The sequence below is a fragment of the Myxine glutinosa genome, chromosome 13 (genome assembly GCF_964187855.1).
Source record: "Myxine glutinosa chromosome 13, kmMyxGlut1.1, whole genome shotgun sequence".
Lineage (NCBI taxonomy): Eukaryota > Metazoa > Chordata > Myxini > Myxiniformes > Myxinidae > Myxine > Myxine glutinosa.
Window position 1 is genome coordinate 9,370,572 of NC_136273.1, and position 25,767 is coordinate 9,396,338.

General features: G+C 43.2%; 1 protein-coding gene across 5 annotated transcripts in view; it reads left to right on the forward strand.

Annotated features, from left to right (window-relative positions):
- ASCC2 (activating signal cointegrator 1 complex subunit 2) overlaps window positions 1-25,767 on the forward strand; it is a 53,606-nt gene that overhangs the window by 21,197 nt on the left and 6,642 nt on the right. For all 5 annotated transcript variants that reach the window (XM_068133715.2, XM_068133717.2, XM_068133716.2 and 2 more), the window contains 8 exons: window positions 282-349; window positions 4,019-4,132; window positions 8,340-8,452; window positions 8,576-8,641; window positions 8,827-8,934; window positions 9,120-9,188; window positions 11,217-11,291; window positions 19,233-19,416. In XM_068133715.2, the coding sequence (XP_067989816.2) occupies window positions 282-349; window positions 4,019-4,132; window positions 8,340-8,452; window positions 8,576-8,641; window positions 8,827-8,934; window positions 9,120-9,188; window positions 11,217-11,291; window positions 19,233-19,416 (797 nt within the window). The remainder of the gene's footprint in view (window positions 1-281; window positions 350-4,018; window positions 4,133-8,339; window positions 8,453-8,575; window positions 8,642-8,826; window positions 8,935-9,119; window positions 9,189-11,216; window positions 11,292-19,232; window positions 19,417-25,767) is intronic.

Genomic DNA, 25,767 nt, shown 5'->3' on the forward strand with positions numbered 1-25,767 from the left:
GTTTATATGGAACTCATAACCACAATAATATGAACAAACAAACAAATATATGTACAAATTCACTTTAATATATTTGATTATTTAATACTGAGACCAGCAGTTTGGTATGTTCTGTTTTATTGTGACAGCAAGAAGCCACTAACACAGGGGCATGTAACATCAAATATCGGTAGATTCCAATGATTAATTATAGATCAGAATAATGATGATTTTAACTCGCATTGTGAGCTGTGCTGTTGTCTACATTGACAGATTTTGCATTCCCTTTTTCCTTTTTGTAGGAAATGTATTTACCAACAAACCAGAGTATAAAGAAGATTTTAAGGACGTGATTTCCACAATTCTCCAGGTACAATGTTTTTTACAATGTTTTTTTTTATACTCCTATCGACACCACCCACATGCTGAGCAATACAAAGCTGTCCTTGGAACGAGGAATACCAAACTCTCATATACGCACGTCTCTCTACAAATCTCGCTGATGTGATTACGATGTTGGACCAGGAGCCAGTCAATAAGTTATTTCCTGAGCACTCGCAATCGCTCTGTCGATCTGTGACGTCACATGAACGTTATGTTGACATCACATGAACGTTATGTTGACATCACATGAACGTTATGTTGACATCACATGAACGTTATGTTGACATCACATGAACGTTATGTTGACATCACATGAACGTTATGTTGACATCACACGAACGTTATGTTGACATCACATGAATGTTTTGTTGACATCACATGAATGTTATGTTGACATCACATGAACGTTATGTTGACATCACATGAATGTTATGTTGACATCACATGAACGTTATGTTGACTTTATGTTCCTAATATCAACCGCCAATTAACAAAGTTTGTTACTTTTTTTTTCTTTTTTTTTGGGATACAAGATTGAGGCTTGTGTAAGAGCTAACATTAATAAATAAAAAAACGGACACATAAGACATAATAAAGGGGGCGGGAGACAAGATGGGGAGAGAGGGGAAAGCACACAAGTACAACATTTGTGAGCAGGGACATCAGGAGATCTGTGGGAGGGAGAGGGCTTGGGGGGAGAAGGCGTGGGAAGGGGGGTGGGCGGTGGGAGAGGTAAAAAAACACATGGACACAGCCAGGACTTCCAGGAAAGAAGTCGGTATTTCAGAAAAGTGGATCTGGGGTGAATTAACAGGGGTAGAAAAGATCAAGGTTTTGGATGGGGGAAGATAATATATGGTGGTGAACAGCTGTTTTAAAGACCTGGAGGGAGGAGTGGGATTGAATAGAGTGAGGGAGTTTGTTCCAGAGGTGGGAGAAAAGAGGAATGAAAGCGTGAAGGTGAATAGAGAGTCTTTATTTTGCCATTTCACCAGAAGAGGGTTGCTGGCAGATCTTGTGCGACCTGTAGGAATATTTGGGGGACAGATCACAGACAGGACTGGGGGGTGGCGGGGGGGGGGGGGGGGTCTAGGCCAGAAAGGAGTCGGTAGAAGACAGAATGACCACCAACCTGCCTGCGGTGAGTGAGTGAAAGGCCCTCGGAGTTAGCTTAATCGCGGTAGATTCCAATGATTCTGAAAGCTTTGGTTTCAACAGCATGAAGCTGAGATAGGTGTGAGGCAGGAGCACCAGCCCAGAGGGGAGAGCAGTTTTGTTTAGTTTATTAGATCTAATATTTGTTTAGATCTTTGTTTCAAAAATTTGTTTAGATCTAATACTTTGTTTAGATTATTAATTTATTAATAGTCATTGGGTATCCAATCACTAGTACCTACTTAATATACTTACTATTGTATTGGCCTACTTTGTTGTATGAGTGGCATGCTTTTATTTCCTTGAACAGAGTTTTTAATTTCCACATTATTTTGATATAGGCGTTAAACTTGCCAGAAGATTAATTGATCAGATTGTTTTCCACCTGTTGTCCAGGTGAATATGCTCTCTGCCATAATGATAATGGTTGATTTAACATCATCGATGACTTGTATGCTGACGTATAGTCGACATATTGGTACAGAGGAAGTGCACTTGCCCATGAGCTGTCACGTACGTGTTTGATACTCGATTCCACGATGAAATGTCAGACAGACATCGGATGGGACGTTGATCTGGGGTACTCATCTGGCAGCATAAATAGCTGGTAGACGTTAAAGTTCCCACGGTGTCTCTGGAAAGAGTAAGTCATTGATGCCGGCACCCTGGGCAAGCTTGAAATTCTTGCCCTAACTAAAATGGCACTCAGTAGAGAGCATACCTACGCCATGTGAACAGTTTACGTTTTGTATCCCAGAGTAGACCAGAAAATCACAATACAGATCACATTTAATCAAAATCATCCGTCAAATCAAAATCAAACACGTATCCGTGTTTGGATCTTTACAAAAATCGAATCAATTAGTCCTTGTCACACGCCCAATCTATTCACCAAGTTTCGTACATAACTTTTGAGATATCCTGCTATATGTCGGTTTTAGCACTATCACTCAATGGTGAAGAATTAGTTAAAAAATTATACTAGCCGGATCCGGATCTTCACCAAAATTAAATCGATTCTTCCTTGTCACACACACAACCTGTCCACCAAGTTTCGTCCAAATCCATCCATAACTTTTTGAGATATTCTGATATGTATCGTTTTTGACTCGATCTCCCTATGGTGAAGAATCACTTTAAAAATTCTAATAGCCGAATCCGGATCTTCACCAAAATCTAATAATTTTGTCCTTGTCACATACGCTACAACTCTGCCAAATTTCGTCTGAATCTGTCCACAACTTTTTGAGATATCTTGTTCACAGACAAACAAACAAACAAGCATAGCACAATACTTGCGAAATCCCTAAAATAAGTTGTATTATTATAAATTATTTTATATATTATTATATTTATATATTATATTTATTATTATATTTTATATATTTTATATATATTATATTATTATATTTTATATATATTTTATATTATTATGTTGTATCAACTTATTTTAGGGATTTCGCAAGTATGACCTCAATATGATGACCTAAAATATAATTGTTGATTGAATTCAGCGACCTTGTATGAAAATCCTCTTCAAATTTCAAGTCAATCGGATGAGAATTGGGCATTTTAGAAATTTGCCAAAGTTGGTGACCTTTGGCCTATGTTGACCTAATGACCTTTTGACCCCAAAAACAATGGGCTTCTTGCTTATGACCAACTCTACCATTTGTTTAAGTTTCGTGAAGATCGGGTTGAAATTTGTGACCTGTAGGCGACTGACATACAGACAAACAGGGATGAAAACATAACCTCCAACCACCTTTGGTGGTGGAGGTAAGTAGCTCTACAACGTTCAACGCATATGTTTCGCCTTTGACTCCCCTCACCCAGTATGGACCAATGGTGCAGGGCAAAGTCTGAAATGCCCAGGATAAGATTCAGGAACATAACGACAACTCTGACGTGGCAACAACGTACATTGCCCACGAAAAACAACAAACATTGCTGTGCTCCAGCTCTTGAGTGGGTGCTGGGCAAATCAATAGAAAAGATAAGCAGGCAATCCAGAAACATTAAAAAAAGCTCGTTCCATATTGTATGCATATTGAGCCGAGAGTCGATTATGAGCCGAGATATGCTCGTATAATAATTTCTGGGAGGTGCAGCCATACTTCAGATGTCGTTTCCGGACATGTTCGGCCAGGAAACCTGAGATCAAGCTCATTCACAACCTTTAGTTTGTTGTGCACGTGCCATTTTCCAGTGTATTTGAAACGCCGATAATGCAATGGTTCTCAGCTGATTATTTGGTCAGCTTTCTTTCCGAAATTTACTGAAATTGAAAATGATTTTTCTACTGATTTTCTACTTTCAAAAAACTTTATCTGAGACTTGTTAACTTTGCATTAGGTAAAATAAGCACAAAAGACATATTATTCATGCATTGTAATATTGTGTTGTGCAGTTGCATTTAATATTGAACTTGGAGTCACGTATAACATTATTTGTTGAAGACGTGTGTACAGTACATGTATGCATTTTCCATGGTGTGCAGGCGTTCACGGCAATCGCTGCACAGTGTGGTGCTAACATTGAGGCGTCGGCCAGGTCCGCACCGCCCAAACTCGAATCCTTGGACCTGCCTGTTACTGGTGCAATAGCCATTGAGGTATGACTGGACCTTGCATCGTATATGTTCTTGAGTAATTGCTGAAAAAATTATATTACAGTGAAAACTCTCAAATCCGAAATTTTGAAATCCGAAATATCCCAAAATCTGAACAAACCTCGAACTTCAGCACATCCGTAGATTAAAACTTCCTGGCAAAATGGTGTCCGGGTTTGCGAGGGCTGCCGCTTTGTAGTACGGTGCGCTGCCATAGCCCATGACGGGACGCATCCTTTGCATCCTTATCTTCCTCATTTGAACCTGTTGGCGGTGTTACTCCGGACTTTGTCGCAAGGTATTTCTGTTATTTTTCCCTTAATCTGCCCTCATAATGTCGTCCAACAAGCATCCATGCGAGTCCCGTGGTGCGAAGAGGAAGCATGTTACACTTTTTCTTTTTCTTTTGTATGCATAGTCAAGGATCATGGAAGAACTAGTACATGGAGCAGATCAGGATATAATAGGATGCAAAAGGAACAATGAAGATAGGGTGGGGGGAGGGGGGAGTGGCCAACAGCAGGATAGGAGGTCAACATAGAGGGAGACTTGGACAAGCAAAGGGTGTGGGGAGGAATTGGAGGCAGGAGATGATGCATTGGATAGACAAGATGGATACAGAAGAAAACTGGAAATTTGTATAGAGGAGAAGTTGAGGTGGTGTGTCACCATAGCAGCCAAAGGTAGGGTGGGGTGCTAACGAGGGTAGAAAATATCATGGTTTTGGACCTAGGATGATCTGAGATGGTGATGAACAGCTGCTCTGGAGGGAAGAATGAGACTGAAGAAGATGTACATAATGTACAAGTTCCACAGGTGGGAAAAAGAGGAACGATTGAGTGGAGGTGAGCAGTGATCCTGGATTTGGGTACTTTTCCAAAAGGGGGTTGATTGTGGACCGTGTAAGACCTGCAGAAACCTGGGGGATTAGGGGGACAAAGCATGGAAAGAGTAGAGGGTGCAAGACCAGGAAGGAGGCTGTTCAGGACAGACACCAACAATCTGTCTGCGATAGTGAAGTGAAAGGCCCCTAGACTCAGCTTCATCGCGGTAAATTCCAATTATTGTGAAGGCCTTAGTTTCCACAGCGTCAAGCTAAGCAAGGTGTCAGAGAGAAGAGAAGAGAAGAGAAGAGATATATATAGAGATATACAGATAGGTACTCCATCACATTGTGGATAGAAGACCTTGTAGGTCGTCATTCTCTTTAATTTATCCCGCACTTAATTAAAGACAAAGTTGAAATTATGCGGAAATTAGATGAAGGTATTGGTGCGGAACCTGAGGGAGCGCTATGGTGTTGGTAACACCAGTAACACCACCACTTATGATATAAAAAGGCAACGTGATAATCTGTTAAAGTTTTATGTTAATAGTGATTCAAATAAGGGAATGGCTCAATGGAAAACCTCACACGGAGCTTGATAGGCCGACCTCAATAAGGTTCTACTTCTATACTTACAAATAACATTTTAAAAGTACATCGGGCACACAAAATACCACTTAAAAAAGTTATGAAAAGGAATCTTTAAATCCAAAACTTTCTGTAATCCGAATACTGTTCGGTCCCAAGGAATTCCGATTTGAGAGTTTTTACTCTATGTGAGATTTCGTAAATTATGTGAGATTGCATAAATTTTGTGATATTGCGTAAATTATGTGAGATTGCGTAAGTTATATGAGATTGCATAAATTATGTGAGATTGCATAAATTTTGTGATTGCGTAAATTGTGAGATTGCGTAAATTATGTGATATTGCGTAAATTATATGAGATTGCGTAAGTTATATGAGATTGCGTAAATTATGTGAGATTGCGTAAATTATGTGAGATTGCATAAAATTTTAGCAAGTATGTATCACCACTTTTAATGGAGTTGCAAGAGGTTAGGGATACTTTAAAGCAATCAGCAGGAGGTTGATTCAGGTATGTTAACCGCCGTGGCAAGTGAGGAGAAGCTGAAGTTTTGGGAGTTAACCCTTCGTCGGAGCATAAAAAAACGAAAACACTTTACTGCAGTTAAAGAAAAAAAATAAACATGTTATCCTAGCCCCCAAATACAGAATTGTTGGCTCGTTTTGTGAAGATTTTGTTCCATTCATTTGTTGCGTTTTATATCAATAAAAATCTGTTTTTGTTAAATGTTGGCTTTATGCAGAAAATCAATGGAGTGCAGAATCATAATGTCTCTCTCGATGTCAATTTGAATGTAGATTGGGTGTGAGTGGTGTCCGTGTGCTGCAGAAACGCGTTCATTTTTGGGTCACTCCTGCACTCACGACACGTGCTTGTTAAAATTTGCAAAGCGATAGCCACGGCGGGGCACAAATTTGTCACCATAGCAACAAAGGGTGGTTAGTAAACGTCTGTAATTATAAAATATGCCGAGGGGTTAATTTTGTGCACCTACCTCCTTGGTGTGCTGGTGTGTACACTCCCTTCTGTGGTGCAATAGGCCTCATGGCATCGTTCTTTTTTGCATCGACTCGTCCAAACTCCCTCCAACTTTATTTTGGTTGTTTTTGCCTTTTTTAAAGGCAAAATATATCTCTTTCAGATCCTGAATGTCGCCATCTTGATAATCCAAAGTTGGTGTTGTTGGTGTTGTTGTTGTTGGTGTTGTTGTTGTTGTTGTTCGAGTTCCACATTTTCTGTCTTTTTCTCCGGAAACTCTTTGATAGAGGAGTGACATGGGGATTTAAATTTTTTTTTATGGGGAGGGTGATTAAGAGTAGGAGGACGAGGAGGAGGAGGAGGAGGAGGAGGAGGAGGAGGAGGAGGAGGAGGTGAAGGAGAAGGATCAATTTTAATCTACCTGGCATGGTCACAAATAAACGATTTTGCAATATTTCGTCCTGCCGAGCCCATAATAATGGTGGCGAGTCAACATCTCCACACTCATTTATTTGTACCCATAGATGGCGGCCTTTAAAGCCTTGAGTACATCAAGAAGCCATCCTAGTTTGGAGGCGATGTGTTTGTTTACGTTTGCGCATGACGTCAGCGTCATGTCACATTCAGGGTTAGATATGCACTTTTTGGTTAATTTATCCTTCCACACTTTTTCGCTCACCTGGAATGAAGTTCCTGGGAACTTGTGCGAAGGCGCATCGTCAGTCCGTCAGTCGGTCTGTAAACACTTGCAACTTCTCCTCCGAAACCGCTGATGGGATTGTGACCAAATTTGGCACAAATTATATTTGTTGTGTTATGACTAAATTTTGCTCACTGCATTAAAAAAAAATCGGGGTCTAAGGGGGTCTACCGGGGGTCAAAGTGGATCCAGGTTTGACCTCCGCTCCCTCCCCCCAAAAATAGGAATTTGCTTTTTCCTCTGAAACTACACACACTATTTCGATGAAACATTAGCACAACCTTCACCACCCATGATGTACCAAAGTTTGTTCATGGAATTAAAAAATATTGGGCCCTGAGGGGTCTACTGGGGTGGGGTTTCCCCCCCATTACCACACCCACCCCCACAATAGGTATTTGCTTTTTTCTCAGAAACTACACATACAATTTCAATTATACTTGACCACAACATTCTGTTCATCACCCATGATGTGCCAACGTTTGTTCCCGGCATTTAAAAAATTGGGGTCTATAGGGGTGGGGGGGGGGGGGGGTGGGTTGCCCCCCAAATTTGGGGGGCCAATACCAAAAATAGGTATTTGCTTTTTTCTCAGAAACTACACAAGCAATTACAATGAAACTTCACCACAACCTTCCCCACCCATGATGTACCAAAGTTTGTTGATGGCATTAAAAATATATTGGGCTCTTTGGTCGTCTATGGGGGGTAGTGTTTCCCCCCAACAATGTTTTTTTTGTTTGTTTGTTTATTTAAAGTCTTATGATTACGTTAGTACGCTTGTACATGCTGCCCTGTCTTCTAGCAACCATTGAAATTGGTTCAAAATGCCATGATCCGGTTTAAAATACCTTCAGTCAGTGTAGTATACTGTTTATTCTACCAGTTGATTTAAAAGTTGGTTTAAAATACCCATGGTGCAAACTGTAAACCTTTTACTTTATTGTTATTTCACCGTGGAAACGTTTAAACAGCACTTATCTGAAAATCTAAAATTGGTTTTTGTAGACCAAATTTCTGCTAATGCAGACTCACAAAATTGTATGACAGGCCCTGTTGAGGATTTCACCACCAACCTTGACTCACAATTATTGTGTTGACTTTTTATACCTCTAGGAGCTGTCAGGCCTTCTGGGCTACCTTTGTGACATCTCCGTGACTCTCTCAGCCTTCGTGGCTTGCTGCACAACTGCTCAGCCCTTGTTGCTCCGCCAAGACTTCTTGCCCAAGTGATAGTCATACCTTATCGTACGCAGTTTGTTATAATCATTATTTTGTTTACTTTAAACCATAATAATGATATTCTCCACGACCTGCTGTTTTCTTCTTCTTTTTTTGGTACCTCTTTGCAGCATTGCGAGCTTCTACGAACAGGCTGTTCCTCGCTTGGAAGTGCTGATTGGCAGGAATGAACAGAGGTGCAGTTAATATTACACGGAGTGGGAGCACTCCTTTTCCACTCTTTAAAAATCAAAACGTACATTTCCGTGTCACTGATGTTATCTGAACTTTCTCTTTTTATATTTACAATCATTTTTCCTCGTTTCTCTTTGGCTCTTTCTTTCCAACTCGACCTTTCTTATTTTCACCTGTTGACCGCCAGGCTGGGAGAAGTCGCTTGGCAGCAGCTAGCAACCGCACGACACTATTTGCTGAAGACGTGCCATGATATTGTCTTTGCCTGCTGTCTGCAGCCAGTGTTGGAGACCGGGTGAATGTCTCAACTTTGTCTACCTGTAACCTCAATCTTGGTCACCTTTAACATACCTTCTTTGTTTGGGCCCACATTTATCGTGCCTTGTTTATTAATGGATCTATAGCAACAGTTGAGATGATTTCATGGAAATTTCTGGAATGCTGCTGACACTGGCTGGATCTTTCTGGGTCTCTGAGCAGGGAGGAGGGAGCCACTGATCATGTGGAAGACTTCCTGCAGATATTCCTCTCACTGCTGCATGAGAAGAGGTACCTGAGCTGTTGCATGTTGTCAATATATGAAGGTGCTTGTCATTCTACATTTAAACGTGCCACCTCACCCAATCCTTTTACTCGTTCTTTGTGTTTCCACCCCTCACCTCTCTTAGTCAGGTTCACTATGTTTTTTCGTTCAAAATCATGGTAGATTAGCAAACCTATACATTTTTGGAAACGTTATTACATGGAAAATCTGAAAATCAATGTTTACATTTGCCAATTCCGACCAATTCCATTCGACCAATTCCATTCGACCAATCGACCATTCGACCAATTCGATCGATTCGATTCGATTCATCGAATTCGATTCGATCGACCATTCGACCAATTCGATTTGCCAATCAATTTGACCGACCTTTGCTTGTGTGGAACGGACTGTGAAAACGATGCGGACTATATTGTCGGATACGACACACAGGACAGTGATGACGAACTCTAAATGGCATATTCTGTAATCGTGTATGTTTGACGCCATTGACTGCCTGTGTATATTTTGTCATTGACTGCCTGTGTAGATGTGAAGTTATACTGACCGCATGTGTATATATGATTTTGCTGACTGCCTGTGTATGTTTGGTGATATGAATTATTGTGACACATTTTGATGTTATTAACTGCCTGTACAAAATGATAACATGTATTTGATTATGCAACTTATCGCGAATATAAAGACAGTATTTTGCAATTCAAAACCTTTGATTCGTGTCTTACCATTCCCCATAGCACTAATTTGATACTTTCATTGGATTCCTTGTCCCTGAAAATATAGGTTTAGTATATTTTTTAAAGTTTTTAGGGTAATTGGAGGCAGAAATAGAACAAAATATGTATTTTACAGTGGCCATTTTGAAAATCCAAAATGGCCGCCATACAGGTATCTCTCCAAATGTAAACATTGATTTTTAGTTTCCTTATGCTATAACCTTTCCAAAAATGTATAGGTTTGCTAATCTACCATGATTTTGAACGAAATATAATTTATTGACATAGTGAACCTGACTATCTCCTCATTTCCTGTTTGTTCATTTTCTTCCTTATTCTATCCAATTGTGCCTCCCTTTCAGTACGTTAGCCTTTTATCCTGTCACTTTGCTCTTCCATGAGCCCAGATTTTGTATAAAACAAAAACACTCAGCCATCTTACTAGGATACATTTAAATGTGTGTTTCCTGTGTCAGATCATACCTGTCCATGTTGCATGACCCGAGACCTTATCCTTCATTAATTTTTGACAGCTCGAGTATCACTACTAAAAAAACCACCTTTAGAGGCTATTTTTCCCCGCAAAGCGGGGGTTGGCCTTTTTTGGGAACCGTGGTTGTTGTTGTTTTTCGGTCCCCTTTTTGAAGCAATGTTTTACGGCCGGATGCCTTTCCTGACGCCAACCCTTTTTGCCGCCTTTAACGACAAACAGGGAATTACCAGTGAACTGGTACTCAATTAGCCGACCTCGGAAGGATGACAGGCTGAGTCAACCCCCCTGGCGTTAATTCAGCGATCGACCGGGATTCGAACCCAGGATCGAGTATCACTACTACCAAATACAAATCATGAAGTTCTAAATGCAACTTGGTATCGTGATCACAGTGGTACTTTTTAATGTCAGGCTATACTGAGCATGATTTAGAATTTAGATGGATGCAAAGGCCAACATTTGATTTCTTGGGTATTTTGTTGTTTACTCTTTCAATAACACCAACAACATGCATTTTAAGGCCATTTTCCCTGCAAGAGCGGGGGTTAGCCTCTTTCAATAACACCATTCTATATTTTCTGCCGATTATTTGACTAATTGTTATTGACTAATTGTTATTTGACTAATTGTGATGTTATTTGTTTTATGTGTCGGTTTGTCTTTCTGTGTGAGTAATGTTCGCTCTTTCACGAGCCTCGATCTTGTATACAAAAAAAAAAAAAAAATTCCGAATATGTCCTCCCTTTAATACAAGCGCATTCCACTTTTTCCTTGCTGTTGTATTGCAGATTGACTCGATTATTGTTTCTTCCACTTTTTCTCAGGTTCCTTGCTGATTGGGATCGACTTCACCCGGTAGGGGATGATCTGCACCTCCTGCAAGTTGTTTGCCCCTCAATGTATCCGATAAACCTTCCAGAGCTGTACTACAAGCTCCACATATAACATGGAAAGCACTGTAGATATCATTTGGTGAAGGGGTCGGTATAGGTTGTGGTGAGGTTAAAGGGGGTGATGGAGGTAGAGTGAGGTGTAACGGTGGGTGGAGTGGCAGAGCAGGAGAGGAACAGTGCGTCATGAAGAGGGGTGGGGGGCTATGTTGCATGTGATTGGTTATAGCAGTCATGTAAAAATTTTAAAAATTATTTTGTTGAAATACTTAAGCAGTTTATATATACACAGAAGATTATTACTTGGCAAAAAAACAAAACATTTTTTTCAAGTATGTTGATCACTCCGGTTTGTGTGTGTGTTTGTCTGTCTGCTCACTTATACTTGCCTACAGGTCACAATTTTAAACTGATATTCACGAAACTTCACCAAATGGTAGAGTTCGTGGTCCGACAAGATCCTATATATTTTTGAGGTCAAAAGGTCAACATAGGCCAAAGATCAACCACTTTTTTCGAATTTCTAAAATCCTCAATTTTAATCCGATTGACTTGAAATCTGAATAGGATTTGCAGAACAGCTTACTGAAGCCAGCCACCAACTATTTTTGAGGTCAACGTAGGTGAAAAGCTCAACATAGGCCAAAGGTCAACCAGTTTTTTCGAATTTCTAAAATCCTCAATTTTAATCCGATTCACTTGAAATTTGAATGAGATTTTCATATCAGCTAACTGAATTCAACCACCAACTATTTTTGAGATCAGCATAGGCCAAAGGTCAACCACTTTTTTCGAATTTCTAAAATCCTCAATTTTAATCCGATTGACTTGAAATCTGAATAGGATTTGCAGAACAGCTTACTGAAACCAACCACCAACTATTTTTGAGGTCAACATAGGTGAAAAGCTCAACATAGGCCAAAGGTCAACCAGTTTTTTCGAATTTCTAAAATCCTCAATTTTAATCCGATTCACTTGAAATTTGAATGAGATTTTCATATCAGCTAACTGAATTCAAACACCAACTATTTTTGAGGTCAACATAGGCCAAATTTCTATAATTGTGAATTTTCATCCGATTGACTTGAAATCTGAATATGATTTGCATATCAGTTTACTGAAACCAACCACCAACTATTTTTGAAGTCAACATAGGCCAAATTTCTATAATTGTGAATTTTCAACCGATTAACTTCACCAAATGGTAGAGTTAATCGTAGAGGTTACCAAATGGTAACCCTAACCCTAACCCTTGTACAGTGCACACTTTGTACAGTGTGCACTGTACAACCTTGAGGCTTTGTTTTTCTCTCAGCGGTCCGTCTTTTGTGATCCAATAACTTTCGTTCTCTGTATTCCCAGTCTTTTCACCCATAGCCTACTTCCTTGTGTAAATCTCAACTCAAAAAAAAAAAAAAAAAAAAAAAAAACAACAACAACAACAACAACAACAACATTTCCTTCTCTGTTCTCATTCGTTTATTCATTCTTATTCGTTCGTTCGTTCTTCGACCACGTGTTTCTCCCCCATTTCCCCAGATAGTTTTCACTCATTAACCTTCAATGTTTACACTTTCCCCTCAAGTTATGTATTCCGTCATATTTTATAACACCTTTTTCTTCTTCTTCTTTAAAAGGCTGCTTTCGACTTGCTCACCAAATCAATTCATCCCAAAAAAAATATCCATCTCCTATAGTGCCTTTTTTCTACATTCCCTAAACTCTCCTGCACTCCATCCTCCATCCAGCGTCCTTAAACGTATTTTTAACTCGAAGGTCACAAGAAACTCATTTTGCAATAAATGTTCGTTTCCCATAAATCGTACACTTTCAAAAATCCAATCTCACCCCTCCCCTCCAAATCTTCCCCATAACCCCTCCCCTCCAAATCTTCCCCATCACCCCTCCCCTCCAAATCTTCCCCATCACCCATCCCTTTCAAATCTCCCCCCTTGCCCCCTCCCTCCTAAACTACCCCCTCACCCCTCCCCGCCAAGACGCCCCCTCGCCCCTCCCCTCCTAGACTCCTGCCTCACCCCTCCCCTCCAAATCTCCCCCATATCCCATCCCTTTCAAATCCCTCCCCTTGTCCCTTCCCTCCCAAACTCCCCCCTCACCCCTCCCCTTCAAATCTCCCCACCCTCATTGCTTCTCAATTTCCCCCCTCTCACTCCCCCTCCTCAAAGCGTCCTCCCCGCTTCTTCCCCCTTCAAACTCTCACCTCCATCTCCCCCAACCTTCTGCCTTGCTCTTCCCCCTCCTCAAATAACACCTCATTGTGGCTCACCCAATCTCCATCAAACCTTTTGTCCGCCCCATCCTTCCCTTTCTCCGAGCTATTCTGAAATCTCTGACACACCTTCAACAGCTCTCCCTATCTCTTCCACCTCTTCCACATCTTACCCTACCCCTCCTCCCCCCTGTTCTGTATCTGATGCTCCCCCTTCCTCTTCATTAACGGTATGGACCTCAAACATCCGGGGCCTTCGTTCAAACTTAACTGATCTCTCCATACAGGTTGCTTCTGTCAAACCAGACGTGATCTGCCTAACAGAAACTTTCCTCCTTTATGATGTCTCTGATTCCATAGTATCTCTCCCGGGCTACTCCCTCCTCCGGTATGATAGACCTGAGCCTCGTCCTGGAGGCGGGGTTGCTATCTTTATCAAAAACTCTCTTCCTCACTCGCCCTGCACTGCACTCTCTCCACCTCACCCCCAGGAATACCTCTGGCTACGGCTTCCCCTTCGCTCCCACCTCTTGTTCATATGTGTGTTGTACCGTCCACCAAACAGTGATGACTCCATTTACATCTCGCTGTCTGATGATATGGACCAACTTCTATCTACTCATCCCATCTCTCTCTTCCTCATATGTGGTGATTTCAACTGTCATCATGCCAGTTGGCTGGGTGTGGGTACCTCTCTCACCAGCCATGGCTCCTCAGCAAAGGACTTCTGCGACTCACTGGGACTGACACAATCTGTCAATTTCCCGACCCGGATCTCAGTCAACGGAACATCTTCTCTTCTGGACTTGGTTATGACTAACTTCCCTGAAAATGTCTGCTGCTCTTCTTCTTCTCCGATCGGATCATCTGATCATGTCCTTGTTAAAGTGGACATCTCTCTGACCATCCTCAGGGAGCCTGCTCAGCGTCGACGAGTCTGGCATTTCACTCAGGCCAACTGGCACGGTCTTCAAGCAGCCATCAATCATCTGGACTGGTCTCCCATCTCTACCACCTCTGACATCAACTCATCCTGGGAATTCTTCCAAAGTAAATTGCTCTCTCTCATGCACAGATTTATCCCATCTCGTCTTCAGTTGTCATACCCTTCCTCCCGTCCATGGTACACGGAATCTTGTGGTGAGGCTGTTGCCCAGAAACAACTTGCCTTCGTCTCCTGGAAAGCAAATCCAACGGAAGGAAATCTCATATCCTTTCACAAAGCCCGAAACAAGTGTGTGTCCACCCTCAGGAGAGCCAGGAAACAATATCTCTCCGTTCTCAAGACCGAACTCTCTTATCTGTCTCCCTCTTCCAAATCCTGGTGGCGTCTGGTCAAATCCGTTTCTGGTGTTTGTTCCCCCTCCATCCCCTCCCTTACCTCAAACGGCTACACAGCTGACTCCGCACGTGAAAAAGCTGAATGCCTCAACTCTGTGTTTGCCTCTAAATCTTGTGTCCCAAACCCATCCCTCTCTGTACCCACCATACCCAGTCGTACCCTGCTGCTCCTGGACTCCGTGTCCTTTCCTCCTGACAAGGTGGAAAAGTTTCTGTCAACCCTCGACTCTGATTCTGCAACTGGACCCGACGGCATCAGCCCACGGGTCCTAAAATCCTGCTCTGCTGCTCTATCTCACCCTCTCTCTGTTCTCTTCACCCTCTCTTTTGCTCAAGGTCAACTGCCATCTGCTTGGAAATCAGCCAACATCACCGCTTTGCACAAAAAAGGTGCAAAAACAGATCCTAGCAACTACAGACCAATCAGCCTTCTCCCAATTATCAGCAAAGTCATGGAATCCATCATTGCTTCGGATATGAAATCTTTCCTCTTCTCCAATGGCTTGATCTCTGATCATCAATTTGGTTTCAGACCAGGTCACTCTACTCTGGACATGCTGCTTCTGCTGTCTCAACAATGGATGGAGGTCCTCAATGCCAAACAAGAAATTAGAGCTGTCTCCCTCGACATATCACGTGCCTTCGACACGGTCTGGCACCCCGCTCTGCTCACCAAACTCTCCTCCTTTGGTATCCATGGAAATCTCCACGCATGGCTGGCGGACTTCCTCTCTAGTCGTCGTCAACGTGTGGCCCTGAATGGGTTTCTCTCATCTCCTCTTCCTGTTCAGGCTGGAGTTCCCCAAGGCAGTGTTCTGGGCCCCGTGCTTTTTCTGGTCTTCATCAATGATCTCTCTGACTCTCTCGAAAATCCTCTCTATCTCTTTGCTGATGACTCCACTCTCTGCCGCTCCATTCCTCTTCCCTCAGATCGGCAGTCTGCTGCCTCCTCACTCTCTGAAGACCTGGACAAAATCACAGACTGGTCAAACAAGTGGAACATGTCTTTCAATCCTGACAAATCTCACACTCTTACTATGTCTCTCCGAAAAGATCGACTGGACAACCCTCCCATCTACTTTCTCAACAATCCTCTCCAAGAAGTTCTGTCGCTCAAGATTTTGGGTCTCACTATCTGCCATGATCTTTCTTGGGAAAACCACATTTCCAAGCTGGCCTCCAAAGCCAGTCGCCGACTGGGCATCCTCCGTCGTGCGAAGTCCTTCCTCGGCACACCTGAGCTCCTCACCACATACAAGGCTTTCATCTGCAGCTCAATGGAATACTGTTCTCCCCTATGGGCCGGTGCTCCTGCCTCACACCTAGCTCGGCTTCACGCTGTTGAAACCAAAGCTTTCAGAATTATTGGAATCTCCCGCGATGAAGCTATCTCTGAGGGCCTTTCACTCACTCACCGCAGGCAGGTAGGTGGTCTTTCTGTCTTCTACCGACTCCTCTCCGGCCTTGCACCCCCAGCTCTCTCTGTGCTCTGTCCCCCAAATATTCCTACAGGTCGCACAAGATCTGCCAGCAACCCTCTGATGGTTAAACTGCCGAAATCTCGGCTCTCTGCTCACCTTCACTCTTTCATTCCTCTTTTCTCCCGCCTCTGGAACAAACTCCCTCACTCCCTTCAATCCCACTCCTCCCTCCAGGTCTTTAAAACAGCTGTTCACCACCATCTCTTATCTTCCCCCATCCAAAACCTTGATCTTTTCTACCCCCGCTAATTCACCCCAGATCCACCTTGTTTGAAATTCCAACTTCTTTCCTGGAAGTCCTGGCAGTGTCCATATGTTTTATACCTCTCCCACCGCCCCCTTCCCATGCCCCCCCCCCCCAAAGCCCTCGCCCTCTCTCAGATCTCTCGATGTCTCCATGTCTCTCGGTCCCTGCTCTCAAATGTTGTGTTTGTGTCCTTCCCCCTCTCTCCCCATCTTGTCTACCGCTCCCGATGTTATATGTTTTATGTGTCGGTTTGTCTTTCTGTGTGATTAATGTTCGCTCTTTCACGAGCCTCGATCTTGTATACAAAAAAAAAAAAAAAAAAAAAAAAAAAAAAACTTAAACTTTGAAGTCGATTTGCATATCAGGTCACTGAATTCAATCACTAATTATTTTGAGGTCAAAAGGATGCCTTACTGAATGCCATTCTACTTTGTTCTGTTTTGCCAAGTGTCGCTCTAGGAGTGATTTTTCATTTGATTGTTGACTGGTGTTTTAGAAGGATCCATGACAGACTACAGATTGAAGTGCAACACAAAGCACAAAGTGTGATTAGTAGTTCCAAGTTCGTCTTCTGATAGAGGGCGATCGTAGTTGTGGTGCCTAAGATGATAAAGTTGATTTTCAGTTTAATTTAATGGCTGATTATGGCCCATGGGACTGAAAGGCCTGATAACACGATTGTATTTGCTCAGTGCAAACCATGTAGGATGAGCAGGTCCTGAATTGAAGAAAAACTTTCCATTAGCTTTTGTCCAGTGAAAGGTCTCTTAGGCCCTTGTAGACCCTTAAGGTTCTAAGAGGTCTAAAGGGTTGAAAGGGTCTTAAAATAATTAAAAGGTTCATAAAAAGTCTAAAGGGTCGAAGGGTTGTAAAGGGTCTAAAGGCCTAAATGGTCTTTTGGGGTTAAGGGTCATAAAGGGTATATTGGATCTAAATAATAATAATAATAATAATACATTTATTTTGTATAGCGCTTTTCAAGAAACCCAAAGACGCTTTGACATAGTACGTAAAACAAAGACAAAAAAGACAAAAATACATAATTAAATAACCAAACAGAAAGGAAGGAGAAGACGGTCAGGGGTTGAATGTGGTGTTGAACAGGTGGGTCTTGAGTGATTATTTGAATGTGGTGAGTGAGGAGGAGTCTCTGATGGTTTGAGGTAGTGAGTTCCAGAGTGTGGGAGCGGCGATGGAGAAGGCCCTATCCCCCCAGGATCTGAGTTTGGTCCGGATGGGGGGGGGGGGGGGGGACAGGAGGTTGGCAGCAGCAGAGCGGAGGGTGCGGGTGGGAGTGTGTCTGGGGAGGAGGTCAGTCAGATAGGATGGGGCCAGGTTATGGAGGGCTTTGTAGGTCAGGAGGAGGATTTTGTACTGGATTCCCTGGGAGATGGGGAGCCAGTGTAGCTTGTGAAGGACGGGGGTGATGTGGTCCCGGGCCCGGGAGTGGGTGAGTAGACTGGCAGCGGAGTTCTGAATGTATTGAAGTTTATTGATGATATTTGAGGGTGAACCATAGAGGAGGCTGTTGCAGTAGTCCAGACGGGAAGTGATGAAGGCGTGGATGAGGGTTTCTGCAGCTGTGGAGGAGAGGGATGGACGGAGACGGGTGATGTTTTTCAGATGAAAGAAGGCTGTCTTGGTGATCTGTTTAGTGTGTTTGTCGAAGGAGAGGGTTTGGTCAAAGATGATGCCAAGATTCTGATTAAATGGTACATTCCAATAGTAGTTAGCATCTAAACAGTTTGAGGGGTCTAAATGGTTTATAAGGTCGGAAAGGTGTCGGGGTCTAAAGTGTCGGAAGGGTTCTGAAAGGTCTTAAAAGTTCTGCAAGGGTCTAAAGAGTCTAAACAGTATAAAGGTCAAAATGGTATACAGGTGTAAGGGATATAGGGCTTTTAAAGGGTCATAATGAGTCTAAAGGTCTCAACTGTACATTCCAAAAGTTGTTAGGGTCCCACAGGTCGAAGAGGGTCTACAGTGGTCTAAAAGTTTTTAAAAGCTCTAAAAGGGGTCTAAGGGATCCGAAGGTCCTAAAGGGTATGCTCCAAAGGTAGTTAGAATCTAATGAGTCTCAAGGGTCTAAAAGATCCAAAGGGTGCATTCCATTAGTAGTTGGGGCCTAAAGGGTGTAAAGTGTTGAAAGGGACTGAAAAAAAGGACTGAAAGGACTCTCTGTCCCCCTCCCTCCCCCACTCTACCCCTAACCCCAACTCTCTGTCCTCCTCTCCCCCTTTCCTTCTCATTTTTAAAAGCAAGAGGGTATTAATGACATTAAGAGGTTGAATTAAATTACAATTAAGGTCAAATTAAATTAAGAGGTTTAAATTGAACAACGAAACATCTCATCAGATGATGGGAATGTCGTCAGCTAATTATCTCAGCATATGGATAGGAATTACAAAAAGGGTCTCCATTACTTTTTGTGCATCAACGTCATGAATCATCGTGCTGAGTTTGAAAACGATCCGTTGAGCCGCCTCGGAGGAGTAGGGAAAAATAAATGGTAATGGAGCCACGGACTGACTGAAGGACATCGTCATGGCTTTAACAGCTCGTCTCGACTTCATCGTAGATGAGCTAAAAATATTGTTCATTAAAAAAAGGAATGCAGTAGTTTGTGGGAATTTGGTCCTTAACCTTTGTACCAGGGATGAAATACGAGCAGGATATGTGAGCGAAGCTGTGAAACAAGCTCACCTTGCTATGGACACCGCTCCAGAATCTCAACACACACGAACGGTTGTGAAGAAATATGTTGGTGCTGACATGGCCATTGTTGGTGCAGCCACCAGTGGTGATAAACAAGACTGTGTGATGAACAAGAATACCGAGGTATGGCTTTCTTTTCCTAATAAATCTAGTTTTTCTCATATGCGTACTGGTTTACCGGACCAAACCCCCGCTCGAGCGGGGGCTAACCCCCGCTCTAGCAGGGAAAATGGCCTTAAAATGCATGTTGTTGTTGTTGTTTACCATACCAAAAATTAATATTTTGAAACCACCAGCTCATCTACCTGTTTAAAAATACTCCATGATTTGATGCAAGTATTTTTATACAACTGGATAATTCTCACATTGAGAAATAAGTGAAATCCTTTTATTACCTCCATCACCAAAGGTGGGCGGAGGTTATGTTTTCACCCCTGTCTGTCTGTTTGTCTGTGAGCAGAATATCTCAAAAGGTTAGTGGTGGACAGGTTGGTTGTATGACGAGGAAGAATTGATTAGATTTTGGTGAAGATCCGGATACTAGAAGCTTCTTCAGTGATTCCTCACCATTGAGAGATGAGGCCAAAAAACGGTATTTAGCACGATATGTCAAAATGCTCTGGATGAATTCGTACAAAACCTGGAACACAGGTTGGGTGTGTAACGAGGAAGAATTGATTCGATTTTGCTGAGAATCCAGATCCAGATGCAATAATTGTTTTTATTGTATTTGTGATTCTTCGCCATTTAAAGATTCGGGCCAAAAACGATATTGTATGGCATGATATTTCAAAACGTTGTGGACCGATTTGGATGAAACTTTGTGGACATATTTGGTGTGTGACGAGGATGAATTGATTCGATGTTGGTGAAGATCCGGATGCAGATCCAGCCTATCGGTGGGATACAAAACGTAAACTTTTCAGCCTGGAGGAGGTATGCGCTCTACCGAGTGCCGTTCTATTTGGGATTTGGTAGTACGGGAGGGCCATGGAACGCCAACAATCCCATGATGAATGGAATAAATGGAGACGGCGACAACAATTTATGGCTGGTCTTAGGTGCTGCCCACTGCACTGCTATAAAAGTCATCTGACATGGCGAATGCCATGTGAAACGTCTACTTGCGACACAAGTATTTGATGTGAAATCTGTGCTTTCATGCATAAGCAGCAATTTGGTTGCTAAAATAATTGGCGTCATGATGATGATGATGCAGTGCCTGCCATATATTAAGGCAATAATTTATAATTTGATCGAGCAAACAATTTCACCAGTATAATCTTCAAAGGGTACCGTGGATCGTTACCCTCCGTAAGCTAATGATGGCGGACGGGACAGATGGCTTATGCCCCATCTGAGTGCACGTGTACTCGTTGATGCGACGAACCAGCATGGCAGTTTTTCATCAAATTGAGATTGTACAACTCAAAGCCAAGTCCAATACGTCTTAGCCTGTCTGCCCAATGGAAGCGACACACTCTTGCATTCTTCCATAACCTTTCCAAAAGGCTATCAGAAGGTCGATGGCCTTATGTAAACCATCACTCATTAAAAAAAAAGACAAAACGTCAGAAGCACTAAGCTAACATTTAACTCGAAAGAGATATCTTGCATGAAGGTCGAATGAAGAACTAGTCTCGCTAGTGAAGGCCTTTGGCAATCTGCGTCTGCAGACAGGTATAACAATGGATGGAATCAAAAAGACGTTTTTTTTTGTTTGTTTTTTTTTTTTGTTTTTTTTTGTATACAAGATCGAGGCTCGTGAAAGAGCTAACATTAATCACACAAAAAGACAAACCGACACACAAAACAAAAAACAAGGGGAGCGGCAGACAAGATGGGGAGAGAGGGGGAAGGACACAAAAGAGACGTTGATTGTAATATCCCAGCTGCTTTGGGAAGAAGAAGAAGCAGATGTTTCTGGCGAGCTTTGGTTCTTCAACAAAGGCTCCACACCAAAAACGTAACTGCCTCCTGCTTCCCATGGTGGCTTGCACACTTCATTCAACACTATTCCTCATTTCATCCATTATTATTAAATGAAGGCACAGGTTAGATTATCATTTACTATAAAAAAGGATTTAAAAAAGAAAAAAGGGGGGGAAAGGGGGAAAAGACCCAAAATACACAAGCCGCGTCACTTTTGTATTCCACAGCCATTTTTGACAAGGCATGATTGATTGCCTTCCACAAATTTACTGGAGCTGCCTTTCACTGTTTAAATATATACTAAGAAAGGTACCTGACGTTGCCGGGCAACACAGAGTCACTTTGTGATGGGAATTTTAAGAGAGAGAGAGGGGGGGGGGGGGGGAGGAGAAGGAGGAGGGGAGAGGGAGGGAGAGAGAGAGAGAGAGAGGAGGGGGACATTGAGTAGAGGGGGTAGAGGGGAGAGGTCAGAGAGGTAGGGGAAGGAAGAGAGGGAAGGAGGATGGGAGGGGGTGAGAGGAAGGGAATGAGGGAAGGAAGGGAAGAGGAGGAGGAGGAGGAGGAGTGGGAGAGGAAGGGGAGGGACAGGATGGGAGGGGTGGGTGAGAAAAGGAGGATATGGGGAGGGAAGTGTGGGGGAGGGGGAAGAGTAGGGAGGAGAAAGGTGTGTTCTGGATTTGGGAGGGGAAGCGGGGAGGGGTGGTATGGTCCTGTCTGCCGGCATTAGTGCAAGATTGAACGAAACGGGTTAAATTAAAACATGTTCAAACGGGTCATACAAAACACCACCCCGAGATGCCCGGACACTGCCCGTAGACGTGCATGTGGGGTTGAGGGTTAAGGGGCTTGGGGAGGGAAGGCAGCATGAAGGGAATGGATGGCAGCGTGAAGAGAGGGGGGGAGGCAACTTGAGTGGGGAGGAAGGCAGCGTGAGGGGAGGGGAAGGGCAGCGTGAGGGGAGGGGGAAGGGCAGCGTGAGGGGAGGGGAAGGGCAGCGTGAGGGGAGGGGAAGGGCAGCGTGAGGGGAGGGGAAGGGCAGCGTGAGAAGACAAGCAAAGGCAGCGTGATGAGAGGGGAAGGCAGTGTGAGTGGGGAGGAAGGCAGCATGAGGGGAAGGGAAAGCAGCATGAAGAGAGGGGGGAGGCAGCTTGAGTGGGTAGGAAGGCAGTGTGAGGGGAGGGGAAGGGCAGCGTGAGGGGAGAGGAAGGGAAGGCAGCATGAGAAGACAAGCGAAGGCAGCGTGATGAGAGGGGAAGGCAGTGTGAGTGGGGAGGAAGGCAGCATGAGGGGAAGGGAAGGCACCATGAGGAGAATGGAAGGCAGTGCCATAGAATGAGGGTTTGGCAAACAACAGGAGCAAAATAATGAATAAAGAATAAATTTAATTATAAATAGATACCTTGCTCCGTGCGTCTTTGGACATCCCGTTCAAATCAGATAGCAATACTACCTGATGTTTTCAAACAGCACATGCCATTTTAAAAGAGACTATAACATGGGCTTTCTTTGAGGGATGTGACTCGAACTGCAGCTGCCACCATGACGTGTACCCACTGTGAAACTGCACATCTCAAGGCGAAAGTTACGTTTTAAAGTTTTGTCAGATTTAACTAAGACAACAGTACACACGTTTAATTTATCCCTTAACATTGTCTTGAATGAACTATTTGTAACTTTATTTTCAAAAACGACAAAAAAATTCCCACACTCTTCAATCCCACTCCTCACTCCAGGTCTTCAAAATAGCTGTTCACCAGCATCTCTTATCTTCACCACCATCACCCCCCCCCCCCCCCCATCCAAAACCTTGATCTTTTCTCTCCCTGTTAAAACACCCCAAATCCACCTCTTTCAATGTCCAACTTTTTTCCTGAAATTTCTAGTAGTGTTCATTTGTTTTATACCGTGTACACCTTCCTCTCCCTCCTGCCCCCACGGGCCCTCTCTCTTCCACAGATCTACCGACGTCCCTGTTCTCTACTGTTGTGCTTGTATGCTTTCCTCTCCCCCTCTTGTCTCCTGCTCCCTTTATTTATTGTAATGTATGTTTTATGGGTCCGTGCATGTTTTAGTGTGTAATGTGTTAGCTCTTACATGAGCCTTGACTCTGTATCCAAAAACAAACAAACTCGATTACACCCCTTCTTGGCTCCCACCCCACTCCTCTCTCATCCCTCCCACTCCCCATCGCATCCCTCATCCCACCCCATCCCTTCTTGTGCAAACGAACAAACATCAAAGAATATTACTCAAAGTTGAGCAACAAAGTCATTACAAATATTTTAGCAAAACGACAAATAAGGCAAATGGAAATGTAAGAGAATGGTGAAACCGCAGTGTGTTCCATTACCAAGCAGATTGTAGAGCGCTCGCCAAGCGGCTTAAACACTCAAGCAAGCACTCCAACCAAACGGTTGATAAGGAACGGCTGGCTTGGCAAGTGATGGAATACTGATTGCTTCTGGTTTAAATGGCCAAAAATGGTTGGCAGATCCGACCTACCAGTCCCCACTTATTTAATACTTAAAAAAAAATATATATATATATATATATTTGTTTTTTGTATACAAGATCGAGGCTCGTGAAAGAGCTAACATTAATCACACAGAAAGACAAACCGACACATAAAACATATAACATGGGGAGCGGTAGACAAGATGGGGAGAGAGGGGCAGGAACACAAACACAACATCTGAGAGCAGGGACATCGAGAGATCTGTGGGAGGGAGAGGGCTTTGGGGGTGGAGGCATGGGAAGGGGGGGGGGGGTGGGAGAGGTATAAAACATATGGACACTGCAAGAACTTCCAGGAAAGAAGTTGGAATTTCAAAGAAGGTGGATCTGGGGTGAATTAGCGGGGGTAGAAAAGATCACGGTTTTGGATGGGGGAAGATAATATATGGTGGTGAACAGCTATTTTAAAGACCTGGAGGGAGGAGTGGGATTGAAGGGAGTGTGGGAGTTTGTTCCAGAGTCGGGAGAAAAGAGGAATGAAGGAGTGAAGGTGAGCAGAGAGCCGAGATTTTGGCAGTTTAACCATAAGAGGGTTGCTGGCAGATCTTGTGCGACCTGTAGGAATATTTGGGGGACAAAGCACAGAGAGCTCAGGGAGCAAGGCCGGAGAGGAGTCTGTAGAAGACAGAAAGACCACCTACCTGTCTGCGGTGAGTGAGTGAAAGGCCCTCGGAGATAGCTTCATCGCGGGAGATTCCAATGATTCTGAAAGCTTTGGTTTCAACAGCGTGAAGCCGAACTAGGTGTGAGGCAGGAGCACCGGCCCATAGGGGAGAACAGTATTCCATTGAGCTGCGGATGAAAGCCTTGTATGTGGTGAGGAGCTCAGGTGTGCCGAGGAAGGACTTCGCACGACGGAGGATGCCCAGATGCAATCTGGGTCCGTCATATAGATAAACTTTAAAAACAGATAGTTAATATCTTTGGGTTTCCTACAAATATTTCAGGTCCCAGTACAGTCAATTGACACCCTACTCTATACAGGTTGAATTCAGATGACAAAGCAGAAGGAGGGATGACAGCCTTTCTTAAATAAATACACTTAGTTATAAGAATCGCTAATTTATTAATTTTTAAAATTTCACTCCAGATTTCGATACTTAATTAGTCTATAATCCGATCCTCAAATCCGAATGCAGATTTATATTATATGCTTTAATTAGTCAGTGAGAGGTCATTATGGTTTCAAGGCAAGGCACGTTTGAATAGGCCGAAACAAAATGGTGGCTTAAGAAGCCAGTGATGTGAAGTGTGTTTAAACATGCACAAACGCCTAGTTTTCATTCATGTGCTCCCTTGAAGTTCAAGAAGTATGCAGACAAAGTTTGGGGCCACTGGGTTTCATAGTTTGGAGTTATGGAGGAGACACACACACACACACACACACACACACACACACACACACACACACACACACACACACACACACACACACACACTGACTGATACACATTGCATTTCATAATTACAGGTGTGTGTGTGTGTGTGTGTGTGTGTGTGTGTGTGTGTGTGTGTGTGTGTGTGTGTGTGTGTGTGTGTGTGTGTGTGTGTGTGTGTGTGTGTGTGTGCGCGCGCGCGTGCGTTAATATTTTGTCGCTTGTTCTAAAAGGTTCCTGCAATCGCAGAATAATTGCAGTGGTACATTTTGAGATTAATAATCGATTTACTTGATTGGAAAGCCAATAATCTATTAACTTGGAACAAAAAATTGTGCCTGTTTAATCATAAAGGTGCCCGTTTTAAAAGCTGCTCTTTCTGGTATTGAGGAAGAAGATGCGGGATTTGGAGCTGGATGTGGCGGTTCCACCGGTAGCATCCTTTGTTCTGCGGCAGCAGGAACCCTTTTGATTAGACCCGTCATGAAGCGACGGATAGGCAAGCCGAGTACCTATTAAGATGGTATTCGGAAATTGCACTGGCAAAATGTGTGCTGTATAATGGGATTTGATTGGAGGAGCAAAATACATACTTTTTTTTTTCTTCTTTTTTTTTGAAATTCCAACTTCTTTCCTGGAAGTCCTTGCAGTG